Here is a 17,891-nt window from a genome sequence, read left to right on the forward strand (position 1 = left end):
TTGGCACCACTGTAACTGTTATTGGGCTTCCAATGGAATCTTGGGATTGAAGTTGTTGTGACACCAGAGCCTTCTGACGGAGTATTATTTATTTATATATGTATTTATTTACAGCATTTATATTCTGCCCTTCTCACCCCGCAGGGGACTCAGAGCAGATTACAATGTACACATATATGGCAAACATTCAATGCCAATTAGACATACAACGCTTTGCTGGAGTGCTTTTTGCTGGAGTCTTTTTATGGCCTCATAAATTAGTTCATTAGCGTCCCCACACATAGGTGGTACCTAATTTTCCTACTTGACAGATGCAACTGTCTTTCGGGTTGCAAAGGTCGACAACAAGCTACACAATTGGCCGGACACTCACTCCGACCTGGGCTGGCTTCGAACTCATGACCTTCTGGTCAGAGTGATCTTAATGCAGCTGACACTCAGCCAGCTGCGCCACAATCCCATAGGGTAAACGGTTCACCAAACTACAAATTCCAGAATTCTATAGCACTGAGCCATGACAATTAACGTGGTGCCAAACAATTATTCTGTAGTGTGGATACAGTCACAGAGAGGGATTTTTAGTTTCCATGAAAGTAACATTATCTGAAACTCCCTATTCTAGCCAGCCATTAAATATACTGGGGCCCTGTCCCTTGTTAGAATATAATCATACTTCAATTTTAGGTAACAGTCTACTGATTAATACCTGATTTGTGTTTTGAAAAAATAGTATGTCCCCATCTTTTTTAAACTGAGAGGCTTCTCTTTAATCAACATAGTACATTTATCAATTTCCACTCTTTTGCAGATCTTCATCAGCCATTCTTCTTGTGTTGGAATAACTGGTTCCTTCCATTTCCGAGCATACACAATTCTTGCAGCAGCTATCATATATTGTTGCTTTCCCCAAATGTTCTTTCTAAATTATCATTTAGCATTCCCAACTCCAGTTTCATCTCAAGTTTAACTTTAACAATGTCTTCCAACATCAAATATATTTGAGTCCAGTATTTCTGCTTCCTTGTGCAACTTGGCTGTATTGATGGAATTCCAATAGTTTCAAGCAATGCAGAAAAAAAAATCTTTTTTGGAAACAGTTTCCCTTTCTCCCTCAGCTTATTGGAGTGTTCTGAGGAGTTGAGGAAATTGTAGTTCCCCTTCCACATTCTTTCATTCTGGAAAAGTGAATGGGTTGTTTGGTATGTTTATATATGTGAAAACCAGGGGGATGGATGGCTGAAATCAATAAATATTTAAGGAAGAAACAGAACTATTTCAGGGAGAAAAAGAAAGATCTGATTACTTTTTACAAGTCATAGGGCATTAAGATGAGTCGGAGAAGTAAAAAAAATTACTAGAGAATACGATACAATAATTACAACCGTATCTTTCTCCCCTGGATGAGAATGAAAGTGTGTGTCATGTAAGTATCTGAAAAGAAATAGAAGGATAAAGGGAAACTGATTGAATTCTAGACAATTTTGTTCCTCGGGTCTTTGGGGAGTGTGCAGTCAAGTCAATCTGAATTTTAGTTCTCTTCTTCTATTCCTTTATTTATTATAAATTGGATTTAATAGGTTTTGATGGCCCGGAGGGAGAAGGGGTCACAAAGGTTGGTTATAATTAAGTATTTTCCCTGTCACATACAACAAATGAATGTTTCCCATTAGTAGTAGTGCCATTGCTCATTTCTGTAGGAGCTGTTTAGTGGTTCTTCTTGCTAGTCTAGCAAGATTTCAGTTGCGCCAAACACCTCTTGAAATTATATAGATTCCCAATCCTTACTCTTACCTGGTATATGCTTGACTTTATATTTCATATATATTTCAGTAGTTTAGACTCATAAATGTGAGATAAATCAGACAGGATTGGATTCTTCTCTACGCATCAAGTATGGCATGGTCTCACTTCAAAAGTGAAGGAATATATAGTGAGAGGAACACTAAGGACCCATCCAGACAGGTCTTTAACCCGAGATCTGTCTCGATGTTACCGGAGGAGTCCAAATGATGCCTCCAGTAAAACTGAATTAATTCGGAACCAAGCAAGGTTTCCATGTTGGCAGGGGCGGCTCAACCCATTACGCAAAGTAAGCATTCGCAGAATAGTTGATTTTGCCCAGGGGCGCTCTTGAGGCGCTCTTGGGGGAAAATAGACCTTGACATATGCGAGTTGTAGTTACTGGGATATATAGTTCACCTAAAATCAAAGAGCATTCTGAACTCCAATGATGGAATTGAACTAAATATGGCACACAGAACTCCCATGATGAACAGAAAATATATATCAGTGATTGGTTTGGAGGGGGGGGGGGAGCGCCAAAATACTGTTTGCTTACCGTTGAAACTTACCTAGGGCCGCCTCTGCATGTTGGGTCTGTGTGCAAGGTTTGGTCCAGATTTATCATTGGTTGGGTTCAGTGTGCTCTGGATGTGGGTGAACTACAATTCCCAGATTCCAAGGTCAGTCACACCCAAACCCCATCTGTATTCAAAGTTAATGATAATAATAATAATAATAATAATAATAATAATAATAATAATAATAGCAGCAATCACAGGGGGCATCCAGTCCAACCCTGTTCTGCCTTGCAGTAAAAGCACAATCAAAGCACTCCCAACAGAGGGCCATATAGCTTTTGTAATAATAACAATAATAATCATATGCATCTTCTACCTCCCTCCCTCCCTCCTTCCCTCCTTCCCTCCCTCCCTCCTTCCCTCCTTCCCTCTCTTCCCTCCTTCCAGACCAGACAGAGAAAGCAGGGAAGGAAGGCAGGTTAGCTGGTCCTGGTTCCCTGAGATCTACCCCTCGGCACCTGTAGCATCATGGCACCGCCATCACTGAGGAGGAGGCCAAGATATGTCTGGATCTGACATTTAGGATTGCCTCACAAAGCTCAGCCTGGATCGCAAAGCCCTGCTCCTTGCCTTCATCCTCCTCCTCCTCCTGGGAAGTGCTCTCTTTGCTTCCATCCGGAGGAAGGAAGGGAGGAAGAACATAGAAATGCTGGACCACTTTAACAACCACCATGTCAGACTACACAGAGAAGCCATTGAAGTCCACAAGCATGTGGACAATTTCAACAAAAAGGAGGAAACCATGAAAATGAACAAAATCTGGCTACCAACTCTAAAATTAGGACAGTAGATAAAGAACAACACTCAGCAAACAGGGGAATTACAGACAGGAAACAATCAGGGCCAGCTACCACCTCCCAATAAAGGATTCTCCCAGGCAGGAAGCAACCAGCTTTGAAGCTGCAAGGCTACTCAATGCTAATTAAGCTGGCCGATTGCAATATTCTTACTTGCCTCAAACGGACAAGAGTTCTTTCTCCCACCCTGGACATTTCACAGATGTATAAACCTCACTTGCTTAGTTTCCAACAGACCTCACAACCTCTGAGGATGCCTGCCATAGATGTGGGCAAAATGTCAGGAGAGAATGCTTCTGGAACATGGCCATACAGCCCAGAAAACTCACAGCAACCCAAATTGTTCTACTGCTGAACCACCCACACAGTCAAGAAATTTCTTTGAACATTTAATTGAAATCTACCCCCTCCCCCAATAATTTAAAACACTTAGACCATCTGACATAGCAGACAATAAGCCTAAATCATCTTCTTTGTGGCAGGATTTGTTCTTGCTAAACCCATGGTAGCTCCTACTCATCACTGCACTGTCATCAGGATATTTGGAAACAGACTTCTATATAATCAGTTTTAATGTTTTCTCTGGTATTGAGGTCAGGATGACAGGTTTCCTAAATTGTCTTTGTTCTCTCTTTCTCTCTTTGCCTTTATTGTAGAGTGAAACAACATTTCCTCATCTCAAGTCCTCTGGCAAGTGGCTCTGCAAGTATGTCAGAACGACATGGGAAAGAAGAGTACAGCCAAACAGAAACTTTGGATTTCAGGATTTCCTGGTTGCAAATACAGATTGATAAGCCATGAGTCAGGAATCACCTAGTCAACCTAAGTGAGTTCAAGCCTGCAGGTGATCAAATGACCTTCATCTCAGAATTCCTGAAATTCTCAGTTTGTGTTTAGCTGTACTCTTCTTTGCCTTGTCCCACAATGAGTTCTAGCATTACAAGGTCACTTCCACTAAAGTACCCATTGTGCTGATTCCAGTGATCAACTCCTCCCTATTGGTTAGGATCAAATCCAAGACTGCTGATCCTTTTGTTCACATAGCTTTTGAAAGAGGAAACTGTTTTCAGAGCACATCAGAAACCCTGCTTTAAAAAAAAAGATGGCTTTGGAGCTTGTGAAGAGTTCCCCCTGAGTGTGAAAACAGAGGAGGGGATACCATATGAGAGCTAAGAAGCCTTGATCTTATACAGAATTACTTGCTTTTTGTATTTTGTATAGAGAACAGCCTTTTACTAATTCAAATAAGACTTCAGGAATTTGTTGGAGATTCTATGTTTAGTGGAGGTACTCTATTTGTTGTTGTTCATTTGTTCAGTCGCTTCCGACTCTTTGTGACCTCATGTACCAGCCCATGCGAGAGCTCCCTGTTGGCCGTCACTACCCCAGCTCCTTCTGGGTCAAGCCAGTCACTTCAAGGATGCCATCCATCCATCTTGCCCTTGGTTGGCCCCTCTTCCTTTTTCCTTCCATTTTCCTCAGCATCATTATCTTCTCTAAGCTTTCCTGTCTTCTCATTATGTGGCCAAAGTACTTCATCTTTGTCTCTAGTATCCTTCCCTCCAATGAGCAGTCAGGCTTTATTTCTTGAAGTATGGACTGGTTGGATCTTCTTGCAGTCCAAGGCACTCTCAGAACTTTCCTCCAACACCACAGTTCAAAAGCATCTATCTTTCTTCTTCAACAACAACAACAACAAAGAACTGGTGGGATCACAAGCTGGAAAAGGTTACAGAAAACGAACACATCAAACTCCTCTGGGACTCCCGAATTCAGACTGAAGAGTTTTGGAGCACAATACTCCTCACCTCATGATCATGTTAAAAAACAAAGTATGGACTGTCGATGTTGCAATCCTAAGTGACAGTAGGATTGAAGAGAAACAACTGGAAAAGCTGACATGATTTGAGGATTTAAAGATCAAACTGTAATGACTCTGGACAAGTCAGTAAAAGTGGTCCCAGTGGCAGGGGCGGCTCAACCCATTACGCAAAGTAAGCATTTGCAGTACAGTTGATTTTACCCAGGGGCGCTCTTGAGGTGCTCTTGGGGAAAAATAGACCTTGACATATGCGAGTTGTAGTTACTGGGATGTATAGTTCACCTACAATCAAAGAGCATTCTGAACTCCTCCACCAATGATGGAAGTGAACCAAATATGGCACACAGAACTCCCATGATGAACTGAAAATATATATCAATGATTGGTTGGGGGCGGGGGCGCCCCCAAATACTGTTTGCCTACCGTTGAAAATTACCTAGGGCCGCCTCTGCCCAGTGGTGATCGGCACACTGGACGCAGTGCCTAAAGACCTTGGCCTGCACTTAATTGGCGCTGACAAGATTACCATCTGCCAGCTGCAGAAGGCCACCTTACTGGGATCTGCACGCATTATTCGCTGATACATCACACAGTCCTAGACCCTTGGGAAGTGTCCGACGTGTGATCCAATACAACAGCCAGCAGAGTGAGCTTGTCTCCTGTGGACTCATCTTGTTGTGTTTCTAATAACTTCACTACCTCTGAGGATGCTCTGAGGATGCTTGCCATAGATGCAGGCGAAATGTCAGGAGAGAATGCCTCTAGAACATGGCCATATAGCCCGAAAAGACCTACAACAACCCAGTGATTCCAGCCATGAAAGCCTTCGGCAATACTAATGGAGTTTCTCAGGGTTAATCTGGCATGTTGTGAGTTGTAGTTCACCCACAACCTTATGCATGGCCGTATAGCCTTAAAAAACCTACAACAACCCAATAATAATTTTATTTTTATAAATAAAGTCCCCCAAGGGGACTCGGGACGGCTTACATGGTGACAAGCCCAAATCACCGATAAAAACAACAGCATTAAAGTCAACCAATAAAAAACATGACACAGACACAAACAACATCATAAAAACAAAAACATGGCTGAAAACAGAATCAGAACTGGGTCTTGGCTCAAGTAAGTGCAATAAATTCTTAAGTAGAGACGAGGGAAAGTGCAAAAGATTTGATCAGGGCCAAGATCTGGTTGAAGCTGAGAGAGTGTGGCCTGCCCAACGTCGTGGGGGATTCGCACTCTGACCTTCAGTCTCCTAGAGGGAGCTTTCCTGTGCAGAGTCCAAGGGCGCTTCCCTTCCCAAGGAAGCAAGCCCAGGAGCCAGGCGGCCCACACAGATAGGCAAGGCAGAGTGACGTCACTCTCCCGGAAGCCCCCGCCCACGAAGCGAATGCCAAAGCAAGCAACGCCAGCCGGGCGCATTCCGACACCGGAAAGACGGAGGGGCGGGGCTAAACAAACAGGTGGACGCGACTTTGCTTTGTGGGCGGGGCCTCGAGGCGGGGGGCGTGACCTACGCTGCGCCTGCGCTCTGGCTGAAGAGGCGATTCCACCGTTCTAAAGCAGTGACAACATAGACTTTTCACAAAATTAGAGAGATACTTCATCACTATGCACTTCTCCACCAGAATGCGAATAGGACATGGGTGTTATTTTCGATGCCACGGTTTTTCACTCACTGCAGATGTGGAATGCATCACACTTGTATTAATCTATGGAGGCATATTAAAAACAAACTGTTCTGCAGCAAAAGAGACCTTTTTCAGGGTGCAGTTAAGGTGAAGCTAATTTTGGACTACAGAACCCAGAATCCTTGATCATTGGCCAAGGTAGCTGAGACTTCTGGGAGTCAAAGTCCAAAAACCTGGAAGTTTATTTATTATTTATTTATTTATTATTTGCATTTGTTAACCGCCACTCTCAGCCCGAAGGCGACTCGTGGCGGTGTACAGAACATAGAACATAAAGACAACAGTTACAGTAAATCAAGATCATGACGCACATCAACTAACACACAACTAATTAAACTAAAAATCCGCTTCGTCTTGTTAGGGTCATAGTCAATCTCGTGGTCATAGTCCATTCCGGTGGTCATTCCAAAACATAGCACTTAATTGAAGGCCTTTTCGAAGAGCCAGGTCTTCAAGCCCTTACGGAAGGCCATGAGGGAAGGCGCCTGTCTAATTTCAGCGGGGAGGGAGTTCCACAGCCGGGGGGCCACCACCGAGAAGGCCCGCTCTCTAGTCCCCGCCAAGCGTGCCTGTGAGGCAGGCGGGACCGAGAGAAGGGCCTCCCCGGATGATCTCAAGGTCCTCGTGGGCTCGTAGGCCGAGATGCGGTACTCAAGGTATTTTGGGCCGGAACCGTTTAGGGCTTTGTAGGTTAGCACCAGCACCTTGAATTGGGCCCGGTAGCTAATCGGCAGCCAGTGGAGCTGGGACAGCAAGGGCGTTGTGCGCTCCCTGCGTCCCGCTCCGGTTAACAACATGGCTGCCGCGCGCTGGACTAGCTGGAGCTTCCGGGCCGTCTTCAAGGGCAGCCCCACGTAGAGAGCGTTGCAGTAGTCGAAGTTGAGAAACATAATATCCAAAATCTTCACTCTCCTCCTTCTTCCTTCTCCCCCCCCCCAAAAAAATCATATACTTCCAAGATGCTTCTCTCTATTTAGTTTCACCTACTTAAGTCTCTATTTTTATTAATAACACTATGTAACAACATTTGAAAAACAATCTGTTCCTGTTTAATTTTGCAGTGCTTACTTTGAAGCTACTTGTTATACTCCAGAAACTTTGTTTTTGTGGCTGCCACAAACTATGTTGAATTGGCTGAGTCTCTGTGAGATACTAATTGAAAAACTACAGAAAAATCTGCTGTAGGATGTCCCACAAAAACAAGGTTTTTGCAGTTTAATAAGCTTTCCCCATGTTTTTATATTGTGTTACAATGCTGGTTTTATACTGTTTTATGCTGTTGTTTGTGTATTTTAATGTGTTATATTTTAACTATGTTGATTGGGCTTGTCCCCATATAAGCTGTCTTAAGTGTCTTCAGCGAGACGGAGGTGGGGTACAAAAATAAAGTTATAATAATAATATCTTATTTATATACCGCGCCATCTCCCCAAGGGGGACTCAGAGCGGTTCCTAGGTAACATCACAAAACATATAAAGTAAAAACAACATAACCATAACATTAACAAAACAAAATATAAGCATAAACATTGTCGCCATAACACACATATATGAAAAGTAACCCTGCCTGTTCAAGGCAATTAAAAAAAAATAAATTTGGCCGGTCCAGCAGAGTTGATGGCAGAGGACCATCGCTTCAATGCTGGTGGTCTTTGCTTCTTCCAGCATGCTGACATTTGTCCGCTTGTCTTCTCAAGAGATTTGCAGGATTTTTCGGAGCCATCGCTGATGGAATCCTTCCAGGAGTTGCATGTGACGTCTGTCGACTGTCCGCATCTTGCAGGCATATAGCAAGGTTGGGAAGACAATAGCTTTATCAACAAGCACCTTGGTATGCCTTCGGATGTCCCGGTCCTCAAACACTCTCTGCTTCATTCGGAAAAATGCTGGACTCGCAGAGCTCAGGCGGTGTTGTATTTCGGTGTCGATGTTGATTTTGGTGGAGGGGTGGCTGCCAAGGTAGTGGAAATGGTTAACATTTTCTAATGTTACACCATTAAGCTGTATCTCTGGCATTGGAAAGAGACTGGCGGTGACTGCTGTAACAGCACTTTGGTTTTTTTGATGTTCAATGACAGGCTGAGCTTCTCGTATGCTTCTGCAAAGGTGTTTAGAGTGGCTTGTAGGTCTTCTGAATGCGCACAGACAACATTGTCATCAGCATACTGGGTGCTTCCATGATGTCTTGAATGTGTTTTTCTGGTGGAAGAACAAGTTCAAGACATCATGGAAGCACCTCCGGTCAAAGCATTGGCACCTCTTAGACTGTTCACTGTGGGAGAACATGCAAGTCAAGAATAGGGCTCCACAGTTACCTACAAACCCACTGCCAGGACACTGATCTTGGAGGACCATCATCCTCAGACTATGAGGGATCGCCTAAGTAAGTTAGCAGTCTACAAGAAAAAATTAATAAATCCTCCCACTCTCAAATAAGCCAAGATGGCTGGATGGACATAGAATCATAGAATCAAAGAGTTCGAAGAGACCTCATGGGCCACCCAGTCCAACCGCCTGCCAAGAAGCAGGAATATTGCATTCAAATCACCCCTGAAAGATGGCCATCCAGCCTCTGTTTAAAAGCCTCCAAAGAAGGAGCCTCCACCACACTCCGGGGCAGAGAGTTCCACTGCTGAACGGCTCTCACAGTCAGGAAGTTCTTCCTCATGTTCAGATGGGATCTCCTCTCTTGTAGTTTGAAGCCATTGTTCCGCGTCCTAGTCTCCAGGGAAGCAGAAAACAAGCTTGCTCCCTCCTCCCTGTGGCTTCTTCTCACATATTTATACATGGCTATCATATCTCCTCTCAGTCTTCTCTTCTTCAGGCTAAACATGTCCAGCTCCTTAAGCCGCTCCTCATAGGCTTGTTCTCCAGACCCTTGATCATTTTAGTCGCCCTCCTCTGGACACATTCCAGCTTGTCAATATCTCTCTTGAATTGTGGTGCCCAGAATTGGACACAATATTCCAGGCGTGGTCTAACCAAAACAGAATAGTGGGGTAGCATTACTTCCTTAGATCTAGACACTATGCTCCTATTGATGCAGGCCAAAATCCCATTGGCTTTTTCTGCCGCCACATCACATTGTTGGCTCATGTTTAACTTGTTGTCCACGATGACTCCAAGATCTTTTTCACACGTACTGCTCTCATCTGTCAGGGCTGCTTTTGCTGTGCCTTTCCTGCATTGGCCTCTCCAACGCTATGATTCTAATAGACATACATTCAAATAGAGAAATACCATGTATTCCTACTGCGTAGTGACTTCTGTAACTTTGGATCTATGTTCACAGACAGAAGGGGGCGTGGAATTCCGAGGCGAGGGGCGTGGCCACAGAGGGGGAAGTGGGCGGTCCGCCTGCGCGCTCTCTCTCCTCTGACGAACAACGTTGGCGGAAATGGTTTCGGCGCGGGCCGGAGGAGAGGGGGGCTACGGTGGCCGGGAGGGGCTGGACTTGGCGGCGTGAGAGGCCGGAGAGGCAGAAGGCCCCTGCCTGGCGGGGCCGGAGGGTGAGATCTCCTTTCGCTGCCGCCGCTGGGCTTGACATTGGCGGCCATGTCTCTGCTCCAGTCGGCGCTGGAGTTCCTGGCCGGGCCGGGCTCCCTGGGCGCCGCCAGCCGGGACCAGAATGACTTCGTGGGGCAAGTGGTGGAGATGGGCGAGATGAAGCTGCGGATCAAGAAGGTCATCGCTGAAGGTGGGCCCCATGGAAAGGAGCAGGAGGGAGAGCGAAGGGCCACAAGAAGGCCTCTGGGGCTCAACTGGGGAAGGGATTCTGAGGCCAAAGGACCCCCCCGATTCCTTCTTTAATGTATTTGTATTACCTACTTAGAATTAAAACAACGATTAGGGCATCCCAAAGAGAAAACCCCAGTGTCTCTTCTTAACTGGCATCGCTCAATGCTATGGCATCTTGGGATTGGTAGTTTAGTGAGGCACCTGCTCTCTGAGACCTTGTAAGACCTTGTAAAGCTATAACTCCCAAGATCCGAGTCATTCATGGCAGTTAAGGTGGAGTCCAATCCTGCTCTTTCGACATTGTAAATACAGGCCCCATCTGTGCCATATGATCCAGTTTCTGAATGGATTTATTTATTTATTATTTCTATCCCGCCCATTTCAGCCCAAAGGCGACTCAGATTGACATACACAGTCAGCACAATTCGATGCCATCAAATACGTACATTGATAAAGCAAAAAGAAACATTGCAATACATTTAAACATAAAGACAATGAATAATAAACATTTATAAAACTATGTCCTCTTCTTCAAATCCTCATCCGTTCCATCGTCTAGGCCATTCCTGGGTCATTTTCCGATTCAAGTTTTGTCTATTTATCCTGAGGTTCCAAATGCTTGCTCGAAGAGCCAAGTTTTTACTCTTTTTCGAAAGGTCAGGAGGGCAGAGGCTGATCTAATATCCCTAGGCAGGGAGTTCCACAGCCAAGGGGCCACCACAGACAAAGCCCTGTCTCTTATCCCCGCCAAATGTGCTTCCGAAGCAGGCGGGATCGAGAGCAGGGCCTCCTCCGACAATCTCAAATTCCTAGTGGGTTCGTAGGAAGATTATCTGCTCTGAAGTGGATTATAAGGCAGTGTAGACTCATATAATCCATTGGAAGGTAGAGAGGGATGCAGGAAGCCCCTCTGGATAATTCCTGATAGGAAAATCCTATGACAGGGTCACCTTAGAACAGGTATGGGCAAACTTTGGCCCTGCTGGTGTTTTGGACTTCAACTCCCAACATTCCTAACAGCCTACCGGCTGTTAGGAATGGTGGGAGTTGAAGTCCAAAACACCTGCAGGACCAAAGTTTGCCCATACCTGGTGTAGATCCAGCCATAGCCAACGGATTATCCTGTGCTAAAAACAACAGACACAGTCATTTACAAAGTGCATCAGAAATTCAAAGATGCCAGATTGGTGTCTCTTGCTCCCCCCCCCCCCTTTAGTTATTTATTTACTTTTTTGGTACTTACAGGAATAAAAAAGAAATATAGATTCTCAGTTAACCCTTGGCACCCATTGGGATTGGCAGATGCCAGTTAAATGTAGTTTCTGAGTGCGTCAGAGTTGCAATTGGAGAGTGGAGAGTGACCATCCCATTTGTGTTGCCTCATCTATAGTGCTGCCCCTATGATTCATTTTTCCCCCATTCTAAACTGAAAGCCATACCCCAATTTCATTTTCTTGAGCTCCCCTCACTTACATATTTTCTATTCCTACCTCACCCAGGGTTTTATCATTTTATCTCGTCCATTTGGCCTTCTCACCCTGTTTGATTTTATTGTGTGAATTTGCTTTATTATTTTACTTCGTTATTGTAAATTTATTTTCTGATACATTTTGTTTCTTATATTCTGTATTTTTTTTTGTGTGTGTTGTATTGTATTTTAAAGGGCTTGGCCTCATGTTAGCCGCCCTGAGTCCCCATTGGGGAGATGGTGGCGGGGTATAAAGAAAGATTATTATCATTATCATCATTATTATTATTAATTGAAAACTGGCCCAATAACTCACTGTCCTGGTTGATAATGCTTTAGCCCAGTGGTTCTCAACCTGTGGGTCCCCAAGTGTTTTGGCCCACAACTCCCAGAAATCCCAGCCAGTTTACCAGCTGTTAGGATTTCTAGGAGTTAAAGGCCAAAACATTGGAGTACCCACAGGTTGAGAACAACTGTTTTAGCCAGTTATTTTATTTTTCTTCTATTGGTGTGTTTTAAATCTGTCTATTTTAATCGGACTGTTTGTTTGTTTTATCTTGACATTGTACTTAGCATTGAATGTTTGTCATTTCGTTTTATGTAAGTCGTCCTGAGTCCACTTGGGGAGAAAGGCTGGGTTACAAATAATTTTATTTTTATTATTATCACTATACAATTCACTAAACTTTGTATTGATTTGATATTAATATTGAAATACAGCCATTGAAAACAAAGACAAATAAAAATACACTTAATACAAAACAGTTCTACTGTATTATACATTTATTTTAATTTTTATTTAAAGTATTGTTTCTTCAACATTTTTGCCAGTTGCTCGAGTTTCTGGTAATCTCTTGCTGTGGGATTACCATAGAAAAATAGGCAAATTTGTTTGGAAGAAAACTAAAAAGGAAGGAGACGGGAGAAAGACAATGCCAAGCATAGTTTGTGGCTTATGAAAAGCCAAACACTTCCCGAGGAGAAAATAAAATAAATTCCCAAAACTTACCTATTAATTATTAAATGTCCTTTGGCCATATTGATGGAACCATAATTGAGTTTTTAAAAAGGTGGTGCCATGGTGTTACAGCCTAACATATGTGGCTGTTTTCCCTTTTAAAAAATCATGTTTTTCTCTTTGCTCCATGGTCAAGAAGATGTTACTGGTTTCCAGAGATATATGAATGTTTGCCTACTTGTTTTCCTGTTCTGACTGCTGACGGCCCTTTCACACAGCCATATAACCCAGAATATCAAGGCAGAAAATCCCAAAATATCTGCTTTGAACTGGGTTATCTGAGTCCCCACTGCCATATATTCCAGTTCAAAGCAGGTAATGTAGGAATTTATTCAACTACGTGGAAGGAGCCTGTGTCTTCAATTGTTTAATATACAGAAATGTAACAGGCCAAACAATTCTTGGCCTGGAGTTAAGGAATGAAAACTGACTTATACATTCTTGTGTGTTGATGTTAATGGCAGGTATAATGATACTGAGCTGGGCAGACTAATTAAAGCAATGATGAACCACTTGTGGTCCGCCGGATATTGCGACACTACAACTCTTAGTAGTAGCAGAGTCGGTGATGAGGGATCCTGAGAGCTTCAGGGCACCAATATCTAGAGTGCCATAATTTGCTCAGTTCAGAATGGAAAAGTAACCTCCCCTTCCTTTCTAATGTGTGGGTCAAAGAGAAAGAGAGGAAAGGATAACTGCTGGGGTATGAGAGTTGTTCATCTTTGGCTTGCGTTTGGGACTGCATATCAGTCAGTTCAGCAGGCAAAGTCTTCCTAATGTCTTCTGGTGTTTCCTTGGGTTAGGAAGAAACAGTGCTCTGAAACTAAAATATGACGGAAGATTCGCTTGATATGTATCTATGCACTTTCCTCCACATGCAATCTGTATTGAAAGGTGCTTGAACAAAGTGGGTGTATCTCTCTGAACTAATCTAGGGACACAAGCTATGTGTAAAGCAGAGATAAGGCCCTTAGGCATTATCCTTCTGTTTCAGGCTTGAGAAATCTCCTGAATATTTTACACCTTTTTAATTTTTGTAATTGTGTAACTATTTAGACTTTCAGATATTTCCCTGAAGGTCATATTGAGTTGGGTAAAAATTGAACAGTATTGTTATGATGTATAGTAACTGCTTGCGCCATTACTCTCCTTCAGTTCTAAGGCTCCATTTACATGGCATTATATGGCAGTGTAGATGGGGCCAAATACATACTCTCCTCCCCCCCCCCCCCGAAATATCTATTAGAATAACAGGTTATGTGCATGTGTGTGTATATATCTATATCGCTTGATGTTACTGAATTTAGTGTGTATCTTACAATTTGATACCATCTTAGAATAGAGAAATACAGTTACTTGTATTGCTCCTATAGCGATGTCTGTGGTCCTTGTTCTCTTAGTTTAATGGTAGCTGCAATATAGAGTGATTTGGGTCACATTTGTTCTCTAGACACCTGTTAGATGGCATTGACATACGTGTTTATAGGTTTTTCTTCCCACCTCATCCCTGTCATCACCTCGGAGTTATAATTTTGCATCTGAGAGACTTGGCTTTTGCTGCTTAGATATGGGAGTGCTTTTCATAACAAAATTCCTGAACTGGCTCTCACCAGTTCAATAATTTTGTTATGTTCTCTTCCCAGGATCAAGTACAGTCTTTTCCCTCCTCTTCCGTTCTTTTTGAGAAATTGACAAGTAAGATCCTCGTCTTTAATGTGCCCCTGTCCAGTTACTTTTCTTTCAGGCCTGCTGTGAAGAAAAGTAACTGTGAAGAAAAGTGGCTAATACAGGATTTTATCAATCAGAAAATTCCCATGTGTGGAACTAGTACAGGTTTATATCAGTCAGTAAAGTAGATGGGTTTCTCAGCATTGCTTCTTTAGCAGAAAATTTGCGACTGGAGGCAGAAATAACATGGAAAACACAGGAATGTGTTCTGCACCACACACACACCCTCTCTCACACACACAGAGCAGTTTAACATATTTCAATAAACTTGCTTTGTAAAAGTAGACACTATGCACACGAGAAATGCAAATTTCAGGTCAAATAGGTCTTACATAAGTAAATAAAACACAACCCTCCACATTTGATTTTGTTTTTTGGGGGGATAGGATGTCTGCAAAATTGGAAACACTGTACATGCGCTATCTCCCCCCCCCCCCCATGCATGCTGTAGGACCATTAGGACCACACAAGCAGATTATAATTTTCTTTCTAGCTCACCAACCTGTTTGCCTACTCTTCTTCCTCCCAATTCCCTTTCCTTAATGTTCCGTCCTTCCAATAGAGGCATCCAGATTTTAAACGTTTTCCAACCAAGCTTGAGAGGAATTAGACTGAAAGAACTGGTGTCTGTTGAAAGAGCAGGGGATTGTGTTGAGGGAAGCAGGGGAGTGGGGCAAGGAGGTTGATGTGCTGGAATTCAGTTTAAAACCTGGATGGCTTTGTTGCAAGGACTGGAGATTGAAGAGAAAAGGAGGAGAGAGCTATTTAAGTGGTAGCTACAAACTTGCAGATAACAAAATCCATGAAACTGGCAGATCAACTTCAGTTTGAAACTTCTAAAAGCCACCTGAAAGTTTCTAAAATGCATCCGGTGATGATTTTGCATTCCTAAAGCTTCACATTTCTTTTGATTTCCATTTTGGTAGCCAAACTTACAGTATAGACCAATGCTTTTTAGCAAGTTAGGGATTGCTGGTAAGCATCCTTTTACAAATATTTTAAATGCTTACCCTGCTTCCACTGTTCCTCCTCCTTTGGCCAACCAGTTTTTAGCGTCACATTGTAGCAGTATGTCTAGAGTAACCACTGCTATATAACATGAGTTGGGAAAGTATGGGATTTTCTTCTATTTGACCCTACTCTAGCATACATGCCTGCTTAAAACCGGCAAGGTAAACAGCAGTTGCCTTCATAATCTTTTAGTATTATTTATTTATCGTGTCAGGGGCAACCCGACAATTGTATTACATTTCTAACAGAACAAAACAAACAACAGATAAAACACAAAATTTGCAAGCTTGGTAGTTGATTAAATGTCCTTTGACCAGTATCTGGCCACTTGAAGTGCCTCTGGTGTTGTCGCAAGAAGGTCCTCCATTGTGCATATGGCAGGGCTCAGGTTGCATTGCAGCAGGTGGTCAGTGGTTTGCTCTTCTCCACACTCGCATGTCGAGGATTCCACTTTGTAGCCCCATTTTTTAAGGTTGGCTCTGCATCTTGTGGTGCCAGAGTGCAGTTTGTTCAGCGCCTTCCAGCACAAAACAGAAAGAAATGGAGAAAGAAGAAGATAACCTTGGCTCCTCTTCTCTTTCATAAGCATTGTTAAGCATGGTATGCAATCAGTTTTAGTCATCATTTGCCTGTTCGAACAGAAATTGGCTGGATGCATAAATCTAGAAATGACCTCCTTTCTATGAAAGTGTATTGCCCCAGGTAACCTGAATCCTAAACAGAAAGTTCATTGAGAATATTTAGTTAAAAATTAAAAGTGCTTAAGGTGGCTGAAGCTTTTCAGAGTGTACTCTGTCCTCAGTGTTTCCCATAAGATTTTCTTTTCAATTTCAGTTGTCCTGGCCCGGGCATAATCAAAAGTACTGATATATGGCATTGAGCTGCATTTCCATTTGTGTTGAGGCACATCAAGTCTGTTCAGAAGAGTTTGCAATGTATGTAGGATAGGCATTCAGTGTTATTTCAGAAAACATGCCAACAATGTGTATAGAAGGCTGATGTCTCCTGCTGTGTTGGTGTGATGTGCATATTGTAGATAACAGCCTTTAGTCTTGAATGTCTATGATCTATTTTGTTTGTTTCTAATAAAGACGTTCCTCAACAGTGCATGACATAGCCTTGAGTGTTACTTTTGATTATGTCCTAATGATAATAAAGACAGTTTCTTCCTTACTTCAGATCAGATCCACTTTTGTCCATGGTTCCATTCTTCACAAAATCTTTTCAGATTTATAAAAATAAAGTCATAGAAAGGATCTATTACAGTGAGAATTGGATTTTGAAAATGTTGGGTTGTCATGGAAACTAGGATTGAAGATAAAGTTTCAGTGGAGACACCCTTTCCCCATGATAACTCTTCCAGGAGTGTATTTCCCTTCCAAGGGGTAGATCTCCTCTCACTTCCTGTTGTCTCACCCCTTTTGTAACAAGGAGTCATATCAAGGCCGAATGTTTGTAATTCGGGGACAGTTCTCAATGTATTTTATAGATCTCTTTGCAAGGTGGAGGGGAAAATCTGCTTTGAAATTGTTATTCCACAAAATATTGTTCCTATTTTTACATTTTGCACATTGGTTTTAAAACAAAGATGAAACTTTTCAATTTTTAATGAATATAGAAATGTGTCCCATAATAGAGTTCTGTGAAACACTTTGGTGATCAATACAACTTGTGCAACTGTCTTAGTTTTTGGCATAGGAAATAAGGTATGTGCTATAGCTTCACTAACCATACCAATATGTGTTCTGCAGCTTCTGATACTCTTTGGTTCTAGTAGACTTGTTGGTTCATTGTATCGGGAAAAATGTTCTGTGACACCTTAAAGGTAACTATTATAGCAGAAACTGTCATTAGCTGCAGCCTATCTTGTCAGACACATAGAGGGAGGATTATGCAGAATTTTAGACAATGCACCACACATAGTCAAGATGGGAGACTGTATACTGTAAAGTCAAGAGTATCAGAAAAATTATCACTGCAAATATTTTATGTACTTAATAATATTTGCAGTGACATTTTTTTTTTTGCTGATAATCCCATTCCTAACCTGGTGTACTGTATATACTTAAAGCTGATAACTCATGCATCTGATGAAGGTGGCTGTAGTCTTTGGAAACCCAAGCTATAATGAATTTGGTCCTCTTTATGGTGCCACGAAATCCTTCTACTTTACTGATGCATGATACTGACTACCCCATAATATAACTGAATTGTGTGTCAAGTGCTCCAACTAGTTGGAAAGTCTACCAAAAAGA

At 42.6% G+C, this 17,891-nt stretch overlaps 1 protein-coding gene across 1 annotated transcript in view; it reads left to right on the forward strand.

Moving 5' to 3' along the window:
• Nucleotides 1–9,994: 9,994 nt before the first annotated feature.
• Nucleotides 9,995–17,891, forward strand: part of GAK (cyclin G associated kinase) — a 106,590-nt gene continuing 98,693 nt past the window's right edge. Inside the window, exon 1 of the mRNA XM_067463973.1 lies at nt 9,995–10,370. Coding sequence (XP_067320074.1) covers nt 10,229–10,370 — 142 coding nt within the window. The 5' untranslated portion in view covers nt 9,995–10,228. The remainder of the gene's footprint in view (nt 10,371–17,891) is intronic.

The sequence above is a fragment of the Anolis sagrei genome, chromosome 2, assembly GCF_037176765.1.
Source record: "Anolis sagrei isolate rAnoSag1 chromosome 2, rAnoSag1.mat, whole genome shotgun sequence".
NCBI classification, from domain to species: Eukaryota; Metazoa; Chordata; class Lepidosauria; order Squamata; family Dactyloidae; genus Anolis; species Anolis sagrei.